This window comes from Drosophila mojavensis, unplaced genomic scaffold (genome assembly GCF_018153725.1).
Source record: "Drosophila mojavensis isolate 15081-1352.22 unplaced genomic scaffold, ASM1815372v1 contig_231, whole genome shotgun sequence".
NCBI classification, from domain to species: Eukaryota; Metazoa; Arthropoda; class Insecta; order Diptera; family Drosophilidae; genus Drosophila; species Drosophila mojavensis.
This window is the reverse complement of record NW_025318772.1, coordinates 8,565,005-8,585,448: the sequence shown is the minus strand read 5'-3', so window position 1 is coordinate 8,585,448 and position 20,444 is coordinate 8,565,005. Positions and strand designations below refer to the sequence as shown.

Genomic DNA, 20,444 nt, shown 5'->3' with positions numbered 1-20,444 from the left:
ATGCACACGCATTTTATACAAATTAAGTTTTCAGTGGGTTTTTGCCTATATATGTAAGCTGAAAGTTGGACACATACCAGAGACTGCTCGAATTTCGAAATCTTCCGAAATTTATATGATATATAGTATATATATATAGTTATATAGTTTATACACATTTAGAATGCCTGTGTGTGCACGTGGAGCGCGAGCGTTCAATAGAAAACGTTAACTAGAGTGTTCATTGTGTGTGTGTGTGTGTATTTGTTGTGTCTGTGTGTGCTATTGGGGCAGCTGTTCTAGGCTAGCAACACATTTAGTTGTTGTTTTTGTTTTATTTTGTTTCTCTGCTACATTTATTATTTTCAGTAATAATATTTTCAATGCGTGTTCTTAACATTCATCGAACATTGAGGCTCGCTTTTTTATTTTGCTTCAATTACAAACGATTTTACGCTTTATTCAATCCGTTTTGCTTTTCTTTCTTTTAGCTTAAACCTAATTAATAATAATTACTTTTTCTCATCTTTACTTTTTTTTTCTTTTTGCTTGCTCTTGTAATATATATATATATTTATATGTATTTATAATATGTATGTGTGTGTGTGTGTGTGTTTATTATTATATTATGTAGAATTTTTGTTGCGCTCCTCCCATGCATGTAGTTGTAGCCACGCCGCTTGCAAAACTCACAACGTGTCCTGCCGACTTGCTTTTGGTGTCCTTGTTAAACGAGTATACAATTTAGTTTTTTTAGTTTAGTTTTCATATTCATTACTATTATTATTATTTTGTTTTTAAGTTTTTAGCTCAAGCTGCATTTTGTTTGTTTATAACTATTTAGCGCCAGCTCAACAAACGTTTATACTTAATTCATTTTCTTTGATTCTTTTTAAATTTTATATATGTATATATAGATGTACGTGTGTGTGTATGTGAGGGTGTGAGTGTGTGTGTGGGTGTGCGTGAGCCGGCTGACATTTCAGTGTGTTATAGTTGTTCGTGTTGTTCTTGCATTTAACCGTATTGTGATTGTTGCTGTTGCTCCTTTTGCAGTTGTTGTTGTTGCTATCATTGTTGTTGTTGTTGCTGCTGTTGCTGTTGTTTATCATTTAGTTTCCAGCGCGCTTCGCGTTACTTCTGCTTAATTGTCTGGCTTCTCTGATTTATTTTTTGCATTGGCTGTCGCAGGATTATTGTCAGCGGCAACGCTGTTGCTGCTATTCGACTGTTGCTGATGAGAGTTGGCTGTGTTTGATGACGAACCCGACGTCGACGCAGCAGCAGCTGACGCCGCCGCGGCGGACGTTGCGCTGTTCGCTGTTGCAGCGCTGCCGCCTGCGGCGCGCCCGCTGGAACGATTTGATTCGAGTTCGTGCAGCTTCTTCCACAGCTCCTCACGATCGCGTTCACGTTTCTTTTCCCTGCAAAGGCAAAAACAGAAACAAAATCAATTAATTTAACAATGACTCGAATTTATTTATAAATTTCATTACTTTTGCCTTTCCGCCTTGTAGCTGGATGTTAGCTCATCGAATAGCTTTGAATTCATTTCCATAAACGTTTTCAATACATTGTAAACAAGCGCAACAATCGTTTGATTCCAATGCTCCTTGCTGATGCGATAGAGCGCTGGGAACATGATGGGCATTATGACAGGATTGTTCTCCTCGATAAGCGACATGGCATATTCGTTATTCCACAGATATAGAGCACGTTCAGCAACCTATGCAGATATATTTACAAATGCATATTATTCAATTTGTATTTAGATTCATATAAATTTGTAGTAAATTACTTGAAAATGTGGACTCGAAACGCATTTGGCTATCTGACGGAACAGCGGCTCCTGTATTTTGACAAACTGTGGCGGATCGATCACATCCAAGATCTCCTCAATTTCACCCAGGAACATCACCTCCTTTTGGGAGCATGTCTTGGGCCAAAATTTGAGCAGGCCACGCACCACCGGCTCGGTGAGGAATGGATCCTTCTCTAGGAATTGTACAATGCAATACGCCAGCTGTGCATGATAGAGCGACAAACACTTGACTTTGTGCAACGGCAACAGGACCTTAACCAAAAATTGTTTGTGTTCCGCCTTCAATGGCAAGGCAAAGCCGTTGATGATGCTGCAAGAAAAAGTGCCCATCTATATAGTCCACCGTTCATTGAGAGATCTCATTCGTTTCACTTACCTGCCAAGAATCTCGAGCAGTTCACCAACGCCATTGAAGTGCTCCGTCTCATAGATGAATTTCAAGAATATGTTATTGATCTGTTTTCGTATAAAAGCGCGTAAGCCTAAGAATTTTCCATAGATGCGATGCAAGACCGTCTTCAGAAAGTCACGCTCTCGCGGATCCTCCGAATCGAACAGTTCCAATAACTGCAAATTTCATTGGTTTTTAATACATGTGTGTAATATCAATTTGATGATTCCGCTTACCTGCAGCACAAACTTTTGATCGATCACACGTTTGCCAATGGTCGCCTGAAAATCTTGGGATTCCAAGAAGCGCAAGAACACCTCGTATACCAGCTGCAAATGGGGCCAAGACGCCTCCAGTGTTGGATCATCCTCCTCTGGATCGAAATCCGGATTTTCACTAGGCGGCAATGTTCGAAATAAATTGCAAGAAATCTAAAAGAAAGAAACAAGGAAATTAGAACAGTTTCATTAAAAGGAATCGTGGGAAATGCTCGACGAGGACTGTTATTTCCTGCCCATTTACTTACCATGCGTATTATTTCGGGATAGACCGGCTCCGTAAGCACGCCGCGACCATGTGTTATATAGGTGGATAGATCATTGAGAGCAGCACGTTTGATTTCCTTGCCCTTCAAGTCCGTCACAGGATCCATAAAGTCAAATGATACGCAGCACTGACGTAATTTCCGTATAAACAACTCCTCCTGTTCGAGGCTCGAGCAATCAGCTAAAAATGAAAAGACGGACAGACGTGTTTTTCTTGTTAAAAGATGGTTCAATTTGTGAGTTTCAGTTGCTTTATTCAGTCACCTTTTAGTGGCGGCAATTGCTGTAGCTCAACATCCTGAGAGTTTCTGTAGCGCGAGGAACCTTGACTTTTTTTACTCTTCTTTTTGAGCGAACGTTTGGCGAACGGGTCGATTCGATCCACAAACGTGCCCGATGACATCTTTTCAGATTTGGGTTCGTTTGTATCGATGGCGGCGGTCTCCGTGGCTGACTGTGTGGTATTCAGCTTGCCGGCTTTGATTCCAACGTTTGACAATTGAGATATATTTTCGGCTGCAGTGCCGGTTGCACGCCTCGCCACGCCCCCACGCACACCCACGCCCTCGCCCACGCCCGCGTCGCCCTCGTCTTCGTCCTCGTCCTCGAAATCAGTGGTGGTGCCGCTGCTGCTGCCGCCGCTGCCGAGAATTGCGACTGGTTTCTTGGTGCGCGTCTTGCGTAGCCAGCCAAATATTTTATGTGTTATGTTGGCGACTTTTGCCGTTGAGTTTGGCGTCTTGCAATCCTTTGTGCCACGTAATGCACGACCACGGCTCTGACTCCTTAACGGTATGCTGGGCACTTCCTTGAGCTGTTGCTGTTGTTGCTGCTGCTGCTGCTGATGATGTTGTTCGTGTTGTTGGTGTTGTTGGTGATGTTGCAGTTGCTGTGTTATGTTGATGGCGGTGTTGATAGTATAACGACTTATCTTGGCATTTATATGCGTGAAGCCTGCTCAAGTAGAAGGTTCAATTGATATTGTTGCTGTTGTAGTTGTTGCTGCTAGCAGCTTGTTTCCTTGTTGTTTTAGTTGTTTTAAATTCGTTACACTGCAAGATGAATATAAAGTTGTTTATTAAATAATTGATTGATTGATTGATTAAGGAACTTGCTTTAGATAGAATTCACTAAAGTTTGATTGACTGATTGATGGACATGTCGATAAGCAGATTGATAGACCATTTGACTAAATGACACAGTTCAGTCGATTGACTGATTGAATAAGACTTTTGCTAACAGATAGATAGTTAACTTGATTGACTCGGTTGATTAGTTGATTGATTGCTTAGACTGAACCCATTTACTTGATTGATTCTGCTCTCTATTGCTCACATTTGCTAGGCTAATTGACTAAAGAAACGTTTGCCTGATTAATCCACTGATTTGCTTAACTACTAATTCATACAATGAATAGACTAAATGAAACACATATAAATAGACATTTTACATGCTAAACTATTTCATTGATAGCTCACTTGATTGACAATCAATGCACAGTTCGGAATTTCATATTCATTTTAATGTGAATATATTTATATAACTAATTCATAAAGCTATAGATTCAACAGTTCTGACGTACACATCTTTAAAATACTAACTAAATATGTATATACAGGAATTAATACCTAATGCCTAATTGAAAATCTAATACCTGCAACTCACCTGTGTATTGTTTGTGTGTTGCTTCGTTTTATTTTCTCTTCTTTTCTTTACTTTTCTGGTTTGTTTGATTTTTGTTCAATGGAGGGATTCTGGCATTTCTATATGCGCCTTATTGCGGTTCTTGTTGTTGTTGCTGTTGTAATACTCGCTTAGCTTCTATGTAGCTTGCTGCTCTGAATGGCACATCAATTCGTTTCTGTGTGTGTGTGTGTGTGTGTGTGAGAGAGAGACTATTGGAGAATTTGCTATCAATAAACAAAAAAAAAAAGCACTGATCACATATTCTCGCGCTCGCTCTCACGCTCTGAGTGTGCGCGTGTGTGGGTGTGTGTGTGTGAACGCGCTCTTGCTTCAGCAAGATTTTTCTTTTAGTTGAAAAATTCTTATTATTTCTGGCATCACATGCACTGCAATTGAAAGAAGAACAATAACGGCATTAATTCATATGAACGGCATTAATTCACATATAACAAAAAAATCAAATCTATCGAACACGAAAATGTCATAAGATAACATCGAATAAGGAAGAGCAACATAGCCAATGGGTGCAACTGACTGTATTAATACTCGTTCAGAAGTTTAGAAATAACTGTAAATTAGATATGTTTTCCCAAAGCCTTTCAATGCGCAGAAAACTTTAAAACCACTTGAATGCAACGAATATTCAATATAAGTATGTTGGTGCCATAGTTAAACATATATATTAATAATTCAGGTCTCTAAACATTAATCAGGAAGCATATGAAAAGCCAATATACTCCATTTCATTTCAAGAACAAGTCTAGTAATCATTGTTTTTTTTTTTTTTACTATTATTATTTTGCTATCTAATCAAAAAGCTTGGCACTTCTCCATTTAATGCTCTTGCCATATAGATAAGAGGCAAAGTTCTGATTTCAGTTGTCATTTTCATTTTGCTTTGCTAATTATACAAAAAAAAAAAAAAAAAACATATAGGAGTTTTTTTCAGTGTACTGAAAAGGTTAAAGTTAGTCTCCGATATTTATATTAGAATTATTCAGAAAAAAAGAATCAGTTCGTTAACTTTTAACAGTTAACTTTTCCTGTACTATTTTTCTGAAATTCTATTTCTATGCCTTTTCTCTTCATTTGAGCTTCTACTGTACTCAATCCCACATGCACACGTAAAAAATAAATAATAAAAAAAACAGACCGCAGCTGAGTCAACTATCAAATGCAATTTGCACTTTACAAATTGAATTTAACATCGCGTTGATTTCGTTTCATGCTGCAGCCAGCAGAAACTGCGCTAAGCCCAACAGAATTAATAGCCGCAATAAAGCTATAAAAAAAGCTAGATTAGCCCAGCTCAATGCTAAACGTTGCTGCAGGTTCAATAGACTTTGTCAGATCGAAACCATATATTATATTATGAAACTGCACGAACTGTCACGTTTTTCCGTCTGACTTTATAAATACATTGCAAGTGGAATAAATTTCGTGTCTGCTCGTTAATTGTATTATTCTATCTAGACAGCAAATAATATATACTTGGTAAATTTAAAAAGCTTTCCTTACATGCAAATCAGGCATTTAACTAAATAAGCAAAGTTTACTTTAAGTAGCTCGAAAAAAAAAAAACTCAAATGAGTTTTGGCTATTAACAGAGTTTAGACAATGCCATTTAGTTTCGCAATTCCTAGCTTTTGCCTAGGGTATAGAAATATATATATTTGCATCTCTGTGTTTGCTTAAGAACAACACACGGAGAACTGTACAGCAAGTGGGAGAAAACCCAGTGGAAACATGTTAAACACGTCTAACACACGCACGCACACACATACCTAGGGAAAGTGAACAAGAGAGTGAGACAGAACGAGCTAGTTGCAATTGTTGGACAGGGCGTATGAGTGTCGTCGATCGACTTTGACTTCGACTGGCGACAGCTGTGGGGCCTTTGATAAATGAAAAAACCTTGCGGTGAGGCGAGACAAGAGCCAGAGCAATGTGGGCGACTTTATTCTGATTGACAAACGACCAAGTTTTAGTGCTGCCCGGAACTGTACAAATGCCACGCCCCCTCCGAAACACACACACGCGCACACACACACACTCTCTCTCTCTCTCTGCCCCTCTACAAAGTTAGTAGCCCCCGTTTTTCCAGTCGCTTTACAAAAGCTATCAGCGCAACTAGAATTGTTAGAAATGTTACAGCTGAGTTTGCATAGCTGTATTGTCTGTGTTGGCCATTGTAAGGATTCTCATTTGTAGTATGTATGTAGAAATATACATACTTGTGCATAGTATATCAAAGTGCATGAGTGTAAAGGGAGAGAGAAAGTGAGAGAGAGAGAGAGAGAGAGGGTGAGAGAGGGTGACAGGCTGCATGTTGGCAAAATATTAAATGCATTTTACACAGACTTGATTCAATTAATTTTCATATTATGTGGGTGTGGTCTGCCCACAGCGAGAGAGGGGCACGCACCACACTCTACCGGAGACTTAATATAAGTGAAATGAAAATGAAAAGGAAAACCACCATTAACGGTACTAGCGACAGCTGGGGACACAATTACGAATACTATTAAGGGGCACGGGCACACAGCAAGTGGGGAGGAGTCAGCAATTATTATGTTATTTCCACACACACACACACACATACCAAGGGAAAACAACACCAAAAAAGAAAACAACTTTAGTGTTACCTTGGGGCTAGCCCAAAATGTACAACACCAACAAAAACTACAAGTCGCAAATACATTTAACTATATAGATACCCTGTAAAAATATATACAAAAACTAAAAAATAAAAATTTGCGATTATGCTATTATATGCTGTTATAGCATAGCCGGGCTATGTGGGGAGGGAGCAATTCCTGTTAAAGGGATTTGGCATTAACAATAAACACTGTTTTTTTATAACAAGTATTATTTAATTATTTTGTATAAATTAAAATTATTTTATTATATTTTTAAATTATATCTTTATAATTTAATTTAACGTTTTTTCATTTCCCTTTACTTTCAATAATTATTTATATTTTTTATCTTAATTATTTACATTTGATATTGTCCATATAATATATTTTATTGAACTATTAGCATATAGGCTGCTTTATTGTACTATGATCCACAATATTTATTGTATTTTACTCATTCGCTCTATATACATACACATATACGTATATATATTAATTTCTTAATTCAAGCAATTATAGATTAAATGGAGTATATTAAGTGCTCAAGTGCTCTCAAGAGCTGTTCGACGCCTTTGCATAGAGTTCAAGTGCTTGGCTACCTTGATAGTCATTCGCATTTCAACGCTCGCCTGACTATATGGAGCTCCTGCTCTGCTGCTGACTAATCTGACTGTCTATCTGCTGACTGACTAACTGTCTGTCTGGCTGTCCGCCTGGTTGGTTGCCCTGCCCAGCCCTGCCCGATGGGTGAGAACGCGGTCAACAATATGTCGTCTAATTCGTGCATGTTGTACAGTTGTTTTTTATTGTTGTTGTTTTTGTTTTTTGTTACTCTCTGAGCGTCTGACCTTATGACTTTATTAGGCACAAACAAAAAAGAAATAATACATATATATATATATATATATATATATATATATATATACAGGGCATAGAAGTAGTAGAAGGAAAACCAAAATAATGAGACAGCTTTGCTATTGCTGTTTGAGTGTGTGTGTGTGTGTGTGTGTGTGTGTGTGTGTGTCGGGGCATTTTTCAAGATTTTCTTTTAGCCGTCATCGTTGGCGTTGCTAATGACTAAGCCAAGCAAACCCACCCAACCGATGATGGCCTATCTCTATCTACCTCCCACACTCTCGCGCTCTCTCTCTCTCTCTCTCCCTTTCCAAGTCTCTATTTAAACCCATCTTTCTCCGTCCCTCCCGCCCTCTCTCTCTGTCTGTCTCTCTTGTGTGCTTGCTTGGCGCGTGTCTATTGATTTTCCATGCATAATCGATATATAAATATTGCAACTGCCTACAATTTTGCCAACTGTCAACTTTAGCTATCACCAATATGCAAAAGACCTGAGCTAACCTGCCACAGCGAGTGTGTCACCTGCTGTCGTTGCCCCACCTGCTCTCCACACCTATTTTCAAGTGTCCGCTTTCTTGTGCGGGCCCTTCCATCAGTTTCGCTTTTCTTATTATTATTTCCACACACACACACAGAACCGCACACACTCTCTCAGAGAGCGAGCAAATATTTAATGAATATTTATTTTTCATTGGTTGATTGTGATTTGATTGCGTTTTCTGTTGCGCATTCGTTCTTATTTTCGTGTCGTTTCGGTTTAGTTTGCTTTTTATTATTGTTGCTACTTTGGTTACTATTCCATTTGTTAGTGCTAGAGTTCGCGTTGTTGTTGTTGCTGTTGTTGTCGTTGACACTGAAAACGTCAATGGAAATCAACGTGTTTTGTTTTTATTATTTTTCAATTGCTTTTTGCTATCTGCCTCTCTTTTTTGTTTTTTTTTTCGTGTTGCTTTTGAAAGCCCTATTCAATGGGCAGATCGGGCGAATTTTTATATATATATTTTTGGTATATGTAGTACATATTATGTACTGCAAATTTATGTATATGTATATATTTCATTTCAATTCATGTATTTTAATGAAATTTATATGTTTGATAGTATTCATAACTATAAATATTGTTATGAATGTCAGATTTGCATATATTATATTTTTTTTATTATAATATATATAATATAAATCAATAAAATGTCCAACAATTTAAAACAAAACTTTAACTTAGATCAGTTTTTCTTATCTGCTCAACTATCGTTCTATGTATTCTATTCTATTCTATTTTGTATACACGCTTACGCATGTTGCGCAGTTTAATAGGAAGTGGGGTGACCTATCCAAAATTTGTGTAAATTCAAGCTCAACTTTTCGTATATTTTGTGGCTACGGTTAAAAAGCGAAATTAAACTATCGATTAGGATCAATAGTACAATAAGTGTATAAAATGATTTCTCGAAAGAACAAATTATTAGCTACGTATAACTGTGCATAGCTAAATATATATATGTAGTTATAACTATTCCCTTGCTTTTGAGGCTTACAAACGAATAAATCGACGCTACTCGTCATATTCATTATGAACATATTTATATGCTTTATGGGTTGCCACGCCCCCTTCTGTCTGTTGCATATATTTCCATAATAGCAATATATCTCGAACTGCCATTTCCATTAGGTGCAGGGCATAATTCACACAAAACAAGATTCATTATGATTTATTATCGTTTATTATGATTTATTGTCATTACTTTTGTTAATATTTGTATTACTAGCATTATTATTGTATTGTTATTATTACAATTACTCTTAATATTATTAATATAATTATTATTTTCATTGTTATTAGTTGAAGCCAAAAAAGTTCTCCCGTAGTACCCCATATGTAAGGACGTATTTTATACTCTTTAATTATGCTTAATTCGAGTTAGGTTTTATTTCTTCTTCTTCTCATGTTTTGTTTTTGTTTTTTGTGCCACGCTCGCGACAAACTGCGCACTGTTTATTTGCTTGGCTAGCTGCGTACTTGGAAATCATGTCTCAAGAAATTGGCATTGGCTCTTGGGCTGCTGGAAGGGGTAGTAGCTAGGTGAGGGGGTTGGGATGGGGCTGGGGGCTTGGGGTTGGTTTGTAAAAGCTGATATAAACTACGCAGCAATATTTTGTGCACGTTTCTGTAGCGCATGTGGCACTCTCACATACACACACACACATGACACACACGCTTGCACTTGGCACATGGCAAATCCTGACAAGAGTTCAGGGGCGTTTCACAAGTAACTTGGCAACGGGGCGTGGTAAGCGCCTTGCGTGTTGCATCCGCCGTCCACCAGCAAGTAAATTGCACAAAGGAAAATGCGCGTGTAAAATGTGAAAATGCGTCAAGAGCTGCAATTCTATTGAAATTGACAGCAGGAAGAGGAAGGTGAAGCGATGTACGGAGGAGAAGCGTGCATTGATGGGTGGGCGGATACGTGTGGGCGTGCCAAGTACTTCACATGTTGTTTGTTAACCGATTTGTCCGGCTAAATAGCCCTGAGCAGAGAGCGGGAGTTTTTAGTATTTGTAATCGATTTACGTTTGCTTCCGTGCAACTCCAGCTAAGTTAAGGCTAGCGTGTTAACCTTGACCTTTTAGCCACATCTGATCATCATGAGCGTGCCCCAGCGCAGCTACCCATTCGCAGCATCGATAGCATTCTGAGAGCCAAAGGCTGTCATTAAGTCAAATCAATCAAATCAGTCGCAAGCTGCTGCACAGCAGGCAGAGCAAAGTTTATTTTGAGTGCAATATGCAAATGGCAAAGTACAGTGATAACTCGTATGATGGCTCCTACTATTAATTCTATAAAGGTTTATAATGTTCTCAATTCTTATTATTTGCATTTATTATAATGCGCAAAGCTGCCTTACAGACATTTTAGTCTTAAACACAATATTTAAATGCAACTTTAAGTTAAGTTGCAAAACCATTTTATATATATCCATGTAAAGGCTTAAGCTGGTATAATCAGAATAGAATAGAAACATTCTAATTAGCGACAGAACGCTGTAACTGTGTGTGTGTGTGTGGCGGTATAATGCGCTGTTAAATTTACATAAAGTGAAAGGAAATGGAACAATAAGTTTTATAAGATTTCAGCAGCAGCTGCTGCACACCCTTATACCCCACATCCTTTGCTCCTCTGCACCTTTTCCCCTTGCTATCGCCCTGTGCTTAAGCTGTGCAAAATGAATGCTGCAACTGCAGTCGATGAATCGAAAGTTTTTCCACTATATATATGTACGTATGCATGTGTGTGTGTGTGTGTGTGCCTCAAGGCGAACAGCACATTGTAAATGACTGAGGGGGAGCCAAACCGCGAGAGAGAGAGAGAGAGAGAGAGAGAGAGAACAGAAGGAGCAACTAAGGAAAATGTCCAGAGTGAGCTGCAGTGACAGTTCTGGCTTGGCTGTATATGTATGAGTGTGTGCGTGTGTGGGTGGGTGTTCGCTGATGGTCTGCCTCAGCGCTGCCTGCTTTGACTACACTCATTTCTTTTTTTTTTCGCAGTCAGAGGTTTTTGGGGCTTGCAGCCGCCACTCGACATTTGCGGCGGCTGCATTTTTTATTTGTTTTGGTTTTCTTTTTTAGACAGCTCAGAGCATACAAATACACATATACATACATACACATGCACAAGTCCCATACAACATTTCTCCCCTTTTTTCATGGGAATTAGGTCAGTTGTTGCATTTTAGTTTGCGTAAAATCTAGTATTCAGCTTGAGCTTCAGAAATGCAATTAAATAGTTTAAAATATTATCTAGAGACTAAGTTGCATTTAATTAAAGATCTCAGAATATTAGCTAACGAATGGAATGACCACATATACGACAGATACAAGTAAGTACTATAGATAATGTATTCTTGATAGATTTCAACAGTCGCATAGGTATAAAACTGGTTGACTATTTGTATAAGATATTCCATTTCACTTCTATTTCTTTCATATTGATGACTTTTATTTCCATCTAATTGATTGATATTCATTGCAAATTGGTATTCACTTTTTTAATAGCCATTAATTTCTAGATATGAACTAGAATCTATATATCGATCTCAGCCGCAGTCTCTCAGAGTATACCATTCTCAGCCTCTTACTCTTACGGTTGATTCCTTTCTCAGTCCACATATCTAGTCCCACTACAAATAAGCCTCATGATTGGGCTATGAAGGCTGAAAAATGTCTAAATGCGGCACTCAAACTAGTCAATAGTCAATAATTCAGCATATTCATCGGCATTTCTATTAGCTTTAGGGCTTTATCGGCAAGGACATTCTCAACAGTTGCAAATATGCAATTTCTCTTTCTCTACACCTCTCTCCTCTCTCTGTCTCTCGCACTGTCATTCTTTCTGTATTCTTTTCTATTTCAATTTATTGACAATTTCAATTTAGTTCACAGCATATGCCACAAATTGACGCACTAGGCACTAGGCAAACGGCACATGGCACACTTCCCGCGTCTGCTGCTTCTGACTAATGGCAATTAAAAGCGACGCAACCAAATAGTCAACGACATGGGTAAAAGACACGCAATGGCAGGCGCCACAGTTAGAGGGAAAACCATCATAAAAATAGTAACTCCAAACACAGAAATTTCTATTTAAAGGTGAAAAGCCAAGCCACAATTCTAATTATAAGCCATACACAATCAGAAGCTTTCATCAGAATATAGTAATTGCAATTATTACTTTCGACCTCAAATCCTCAACAATTATCACCTGCTTATATAAACAAAAGTGAAAGCAAACAACAACAACAACAATTGCATCAGCCACAATTCAATTGACGTGTTGTGTCTTATGTGTGGCATGCCATATTAAATGAAACATAATTCGTTAGGCCAACAGCTAGGCAAATGTCGAAATCCTTCAACTGTAAGAAAAACGAAAACGAAAGCGACAAAGAAGAAGAAGAGATGGTAATAATAATAAGTACCAGACAGGCAGATACCCTGGCTTTCCACCTCTTCATTATTCGTGTATGCATGGATACAAATATATAGATATACTCAGCTTCTTTTATTATTTTTAGGCATAAAGTATAACCTGGTTGTTAAATAACTGATGTCTGATTCAAATAGACGATTTTGGGAATAAAAGAGAGAGGACGAGAGAGAAAGAGAGAGAGAGAGAGAGATATTTATGAGAATCACATAGAAAGGCAAAAAAATTTAAAAAAGAAACATAATCTATAATCTGTAAGTAAATAAATAACTAATTTAATCGCCTAATGCGAATAATAAGAATAACATGAAACAATATTTAGATCTGAGAGAAATAAGAAAGAGAGAGAGGGAGAGTGAGATAAATGGCGAGACATTAAACATGAAAACGTGCCGTATATGAAGTTCGAATAATACAAATTAGAATTTGTAACTAAGACTAAACTGAAGCAAGATGGAAAAGAGAAAGGGGAACGAAGAAAACTCATTAGAAGTTACTTGAATAAAAACCTTACTGATGGGAGACATATTTAGAAACAATTGTCTTAAATCTACATATAAAACTAACTAAGGAATTTAGGGCACAAATGCATCCTTATCAATTTGTTCGTTCATTATACCTTGCCTTTCTTAACTACAGAGCATTAAGCAGGCGCAGAAGTCAAGACACAAAAACAAATATCAGTCAAAATTTTTTTTCAATTTAATTAAACAATGAGAAAGAACAAAAACATGAACCCCTCAAACTGTCGTAGCCATAAAGTAAGAGACAAAGAAGAGAGAGAGAGAGAGAGAGAGAGAGAGAGAGAGAGAGAGAGAGAGAGATAGAGGGAGAGCAGCAATGTTTGACTAATTAAAAATGACGAACAACAGCAACAACAACTACAGTAACAATAACAATAAATTCGGAGCACATAAAATGCAAAATTCGTTTCAGAACACGCGCCAATCTAAGCATTTTTTTTTCCATAGTATAGAAACTATATCACAAAAGCTGGCCTTATCGCTAGCAAATTTCGCCATAGGTGAGGGGCTAGCCAACTTGTCTTGTCTGTTTATATACACCAAATTTATATACATTTCAATATATATTGTATGTATATATTCTACTATATATTCCATATGTGTGCATAAATATTGTAATCATTTATCTATATTTATTCCTCGCTCTGCAGTCGAAATTTCATGGAACTTTTTTATATGTGTGCTGCACTGCTATAAATCACGGATAACGCCCGATCTGGTTGGAGTTTATTATATATATGTATGTATTTACAGATATATGACATATAGTATATATATTGTCATGTTTATCTAAGAGAGGTTTTATGGCAGAATAGTTTTTGATATTTATTATTTAGACTATATATTATACATGTATTTAGCTGGTATCTTAGTGTCACAGTGCATAGCCGCCCCAGGGTGAGCGCATTACTAAATTATTCTCTCCATTTCCGAATTGTCTCCAATATACAAAAGTACTCAGTCGTTTCAGACTGGAAGATATTTGTTATTTGAATCATTCTACGCTTCGTTTATAATGTTTGTATAAGTTGTATCCGATATCGGATATAGCTGATATTTGTAGTCAGTGCTAGGATTTTGACTGTGTCTGTATTGGGGTTTGTGTCTGTCTATTGGCATAAAAAATAAACTTTGTAAATTTATAAATGTTGAGTATATATAGGAATTCTTATCTGATTGCTTCCATACACCTACTGGGAGCCTAGCAAATTGGGTAATCTTGATGTTCCCAAGTTACGTACAGTTCTCTCGAATCTCGAATTAAGATTATGCAGGTGGAACAAAGTTACTTTAACTCAGCACAGGTATTATATTTTTGCTTCTTAAACAAAGAAGATTTTGTTTTGCTTTATTCTTAATCATGATAAGCACGCAAATGAGGGGCGTTATGTGGGCGTGGTTGCAATCCAGCGAGCTAATGAGCACAATTCAAAAAGGCCTATGCGACAGATAAAATTTGAGTTAGATAAGATATGAAGCCCAATGCCAAGCCCCAGAGGCGTGGCACCGGCTAAATAAACACAATAAATAAATCACAAAGGAGAAAACAACAAAAATTAATTAGCAGCCAATGTAGTTGAAATATGCTAAGCATAATTTAATTTAATTTAATTTATTTGTTTTGCTTTAAGCAACTGAGCTTACTCTTTCCTCAATCATTTCAGCTCAATTCTAATTGCACTTGACTTTTGTGCGCTCCCTCTCTCTCCCTCTCGCGCACAGAGTCTGCCTCTGCCTCTCGTTCGCTCTTTTCACTTAAATTCAAGGCCATTCATGATTTCATGCAGCTGGCATTTGAGCAAGAAAAAAGTTTTAAATTATTATTTCTAAAAATAAGCGCATATTAATTCAAGCAATTTATTCTCAAAATAAAAATTGCACTTGAAGACGAAGACGAAGAAGAGGAGTTTTGTTAAATGTTATATTAGGCCAAATGTAGAAAACTTTTCAAACATTTTTCCACATTTTCCGTATTTGAATTGCTGCCACATCTAAAATTAATTCACGAGCTGAACATCTGAAGGAAAAACGTCATTAATTGCGATGTGTGTGTGTTTGTGTGTGTGTGTGAGTTTGTGTGTTAATGTCTGTGCGGCTGTGTTTCGCTTAATAGCTTTTCATAGCACTTATGCATGTCTGTCTGACAGCTGATTTTTTTAAAGCATGTTTCGCATAGCGTTAAAGAGAAGAGAAAAAATGCAATATTAAATAGAAGCAAGGCTAAAATAGAAGCATGCTCAAAACCCAGTTACCCTGTAGCCTACAAAGTTAGTTAAACTTATGAAAATCACATAGAAAGGCGCTTTTCTTTCCTCTCGATTGCCAGATTGGTTGGTATCAGAAAAATTTGAATGAACTGATTTTTGTTTTGTGTCAACAGTCATCCGATAATCAAGAAAGTTAACTTTCTGAATGAAAAATATATAAAATAAAATAAATAAATGCAATGAATTATTTGTAATACAATATTTCTATAAACATTTTTTCATATGTATAATTTGTAAAAACTTTTTCAATTAATGAAAAGCAAACAACAAACTGATTGAATTCCACTGCGTTGCGTATTAATTCAATGGAAATCGAATGTCTATGTATGTAAATGTACGAGTGTATGTATATATACGTGTAAAGCTGCAATTTGTAGAACTTATTTCGTTGTTTATTTTTGTCCAGAGCAATTCAATTGCATATTTTCGTATTCGAGTTAAAAGAAATATGTGCATGTGATCCACACACGCATATATATACACATATACATGTATATGTATATATACAGCCAATCAGAGGCTGAGTGTAAACATGAGCACAAAGAACGAGTGTGAAATGAAAAATTGGGTCGCCCACAAAATTAGGGAATTACGTTTTTTATGTGCAGGCGCACAACACAGGTACAACAACAAGCAAACGAACGAAAACAAAAAGCTAATAACAAAAATGAAATAACAAAGGAGCTGCAGCAAAACACTGATTACAAAACAAGTCAAAAATAAATAAGTGTAAAACCGACTGTGTAATACTTCTCCAATTTCAGCATCTAAATTGAAATTCTATTTAGGCGCAAATAGATTTATATTTATGTCTATATAGCAGACATTAATTGACACTGAAGTTATACAGTTGTTTACGAATTGATGATATTAATTAGAATATTTTCATATTGCGTGTCTCGTAGGGTCCTTCTCATAAGCTCCCATAATTTTTCCAGCATACAATGGAACTAGATACAAACCAAGAAACTTTTCCAATTGGATTAATTGCACGATCTTGAGCTATAGAATTCAGAGCTAAGCTAGCAAGAAAAAAAGAAAGCAAATAAACAATTTAAAGCTAATTAAAGCTATACGCGTTGGCATTTAAGGACTTTTAATCATGTTCAGTCGACTTTAGTATTTAGCTAATTAACTATCATTTGAGTGAAACTTGAGACACATTTAGCCGTAAATCTACAATTAAATTTAAAGACATTTTCTGTTTTTATCTTAACTGTGGATTCTCCAAATGTATACCCGAAAATCGATATACCCATTTTAAATATCGTTTGTATGTCATCTCCATATATTTCCAAATTGATTGCGCAGCTAGCAGGCAATAAAAATACAAATAAAAATCATTTGCAATTGCTAATGTCAACACCTGCGAGCCAAAGTCACGTTCAATGTGACGACATCTACAAATTTTTATATTTTCGAATGCAATTATTATAAATAAAAATTAAAAAGAAACGCAATAGACATAGATAAATTGATAACCAAATGGGACTCTGTATGCATGTATATGTGTGTGTGTGTGTTCACATACACATATACAGTTAAATGTACTTCAAGCACATTTAACACATATGTGTGAAATTTTGTACGGATCTGGCAGCGCTGAACGTTTTCAGTAACAGCTCAATCGAAACTTGTTAATTGGGCGAGCGCAGGTTCGTCATTCAGTCAATTAGAACCCGTTCTTTTTGTATTCCAATTGGAATTCAACGGAAATAGAACAAATGGCTTCTCAAAAATGGAGCGCAGTCTGTGGGCAGGTGGCTACTTCCGTTCCACATTCTCCCACATATATTTTATATGTAAATAAATAAATCATTTGACATACCTCAATATACTGCTATCAATTATTTGGAATATATAAATATCATTGCAAAAATGATTTTATCATTACTTAGTCAAAAATAACAACAACGCAAGTTTTAATTTTACGCCCGAGCGACAGAATTGCACTTTTTTTCTCGCATTTGCATTTGCATTTGCGTGTGTGTGTGTGTGTGTGTGTGGGTATGGGGAGAGGACAGCAAAACAACACATGTAAATTATAAGCAACTGCGCGACTGCGACGGTTACTGCGACTGCGACGTGGGCAATGGCTACGGTGTAGACGACAGCGACAGCGACGGCGACGGGTGGGCGTAGGGCAGTCGTCGCAGAGATCTTGTTAAAGCGAATACGATGCTAAAAGCAAATGGCGAAAAGCAAAACACAGCAGCAGCAGCGAATTATGAGCTTGCGTATGTGTGAGTTTGAGTGTCTGCCGCTTGCATGTGTGTGCGTTAGCGAGTGTATGGTAATAATGTAGGTGAAATATAAGAATCAAATACGAACACACAAAAATGCCAATAAGAATGACGACGTATGCTAGCAGCAATGACAGGGAGAGAACGAACGAGAGGCAGAGAGACGCAGTTGCTCTGATCGCCAAATGAATTGAAAAGAGACAATTTAAATATTATTCACTCTACACATATAGGTATATATTTGTATGTATATATATATTTATATATTTTGCACGGCAGTTAGGTAACGTTTTGTCTATATGAGTTATGCTCATAATCTTAACACATTCTTTATTGCCTGTGACACACACACGCATTTACTCTTACACAGAAAATAACACACACGCACACACACAAAAACTCATAGCTGCTGCTGCTGGCTGCTCTGCTCTGGCTGCGGGTAGCCAACAAAATCGATATTCTAAAAATAATATACTTTGAAAAGTAAAGAAATATTTATATATATATATACATATAAATGAATATATACATATATACGACATATGTATGTATGTATATTTTGAAAAAGCACTAACGATATTCAATTGTTGCCGCCGGCCCATTACGTGCAATAGCATAAGTGTGTATGTGTGCGTATGCGCGTGTGTATTTATTGCGTATGTAGCTATTTCAGAGTTTACACACATACTTTAACATTTAATTGCATTTAGTTGTAGATATTGATATTTGCAAAATATGTTTAGCTTTTAAACAGTTCTTTTTTTTACATTTTTTCTTTGCTTTAATTTGCTTCTTCGCACTCGGTTTTCTTGCGCCCAACCGACGACGACAGCGACGTACGGCAACTAAAACGACGGCGACATCGCTGCCGCTGGCGCCGCTGCTGCTGCGGCACAAAGAAAGTCGTTTTTTTTTTTTTTTGGTTTGCGCTCTCTGCTGCTGCTGCTTCTGTATGCATGTATTTGGGAGCGTGTGCGTGTGTATGTGTATGTGAGTGAGTGTATAACTATGTGTGTCTCCCCAAAAGCTCGAGAGCTCTACATCACGAAACGGAGACCAAAGCAAAGACACAAGAAATAGAAAGACCACTTGGGCAAACGAAGAACAGAAGACAAAAAAAAAGAACCGTAATAAACGGCGGCTACATGAGTTCTTTATTTTTTATTCGCACAATACGGCAACACTGATGCCGACGACAGGTGAAAAAGTGCAAGAAACAACAACAGCAACAACAGCTGAAGCAGCTGCAATCGAGTTCTTTTTGTTGTTGTTGTTGGCGTATAGTAAAAGTAGCAAAAATTTGTAGTAGAGATAATATGTTGGGGTTGTTGCTTTTGTGAATCACTAACACTACTACAAGCACACACACACACGCGTACACATATTTATATATAGTGAGCGAGCTCCAAATGGCTCACCAGTGTATGGGTGTGGTGAGTTTGCAATGAAATAACATCTGTACATGCATATGAAACACTTTTCGCTTGCTTAAAAGAACTGAAGAATAGTTGCAGAAAACAGAAAGGGAAACACTTAGGCATGTATTATTCTAAAAATAGTACATCAAATAGGCACATAGTTAGCAAACTTATATCGAGCCAATTAGTTACAATTCAACTAGAGCCGGTTCGCAAATAAAAATGTTTAAATATCATCCTGGCAACAGCAACAGCAACAACAACAGTCACCACTCACCACAAATGATGATTGTTTTCGGCTCTCCCGTGCTTATGATTGAGCGTGAGTGTGTGTGAGTGTGATACTGCGCGTACTCTCTTTGCTCTTTCGCTCCCACTCGCTCATAGAATTTGAACACAGGGCACAGTTATTTTGCCTTATTTGCTTACTTCAATTTTCTTTTCATTTATATATATATATATAATTTTAGCACATTCCTGACAACGTTGTCTGGATAAGCAATAGGTTTGCTGATATAATCTGAAGTATGCTAGGACACCACGATTTATATTTTAATTAAATTCACACCTTTAATTTTTGGTAGCAGCGCAGCTGCCGTGCAAAACGCGGCGCACGTACACTCAAAGCGGCGACGACAGCGACAGCAGCAACGACGACAACGACGACGACGACATTCGCATTTTTTCACAGTGCGTTTTGCGTTGGGTTCAACTTTTTTGTTTTTCGTTTGTGATTTGCACTGACAATGGCTCACGCACCTGCCACTATTTCAATTGAAAATCATTCCTGGCACTTTCATGTACACTTTGCGACTAATTAGTGCAGCCGGTGATAATATTTTATGCCAAAAAATTTCAATTTTGTCAAGCGGCAACTTGGGTTGTTAACACAGACACAGTAGAAAGTGACGCCATCTTTAAAGGGGTCGCAATACGTTCAGTCTGCCGCATAGTGTTGATAAATGGCAGCTAAAAAGCTACTCGAGGACATCTATCGATATGGTTGAAATACAATATTTTCTAATAAAAACATAAATAATATGCATATATCATGTGAAAATTGTATATAATAGCTGCGGAAGTAATAATAAATA

General features: G+C 37.2%; 1 protein-coding gene across 1 annotated transcript; it reads right to left on the bottom strand.

The window, feature by feature from the left end:
• Positions 1 to 539: 539 nt before the first annotated feature.
• LOC6575360 (serine/threonine-protein phosphatase 2A 56 kDa regulatory subunit epsilon isoform) lies at positions 540 to 20,267 on the bottom strand. Its single transcript, XM_044008140.1, has 8 exons — positions 19,628 to 20,267; positions 3,002 to 3,789; positions 2,719 to 2,918; positions 2,429 to 2,623; positions 2,178 to 2,368; positions 1,778 to 2,111; positions 1,476 to 1,705; positions 540 to 1,403 (listed from the first exon to the last, which is right to left on the bottom strand). Exons 2-8 carry the CDS (start codon positions 3,138 to 3,140, stop codon positions 1,124 to 1,126), a joined length of 1,569 nt encoding a protein of 522 aa, XP_043864075.1. The 5' UTR covers positions 3,141 to 3,789; positions 19,628 to 20,267; the 3' UTR covers positions 540 to 1,123.
• Between the last annotated feature and the right edge of the window lie 177 nt (positions 20,268 to 20,444).

Excerpts from the sequence above, each read along its gene's own strand:
- LOC6575360 (XM_044008140.1), bottom strand. The coding sequence starts at position 3,140 with ATGTCATCGGGCACGTTTGTGGATCGAATCGACCCGTTCGCCAAACGT. Across the intron at positions 2,369-2,428 it reads ATCAAAAGTTTGTGCTGCAG|TTATTGGAACTGTTCGATTC; the intron begins GTAAGCGGAATC and ends TGAAATTTGCAG. Across the intron at positions 1,404-1,475 it reads TACAAGGCGGAAAGGCAAAA|GGAAAAGAAACGTGAACGCG; the intron begins GTAATGAAATTT and ends TTGCCTTTGCAG.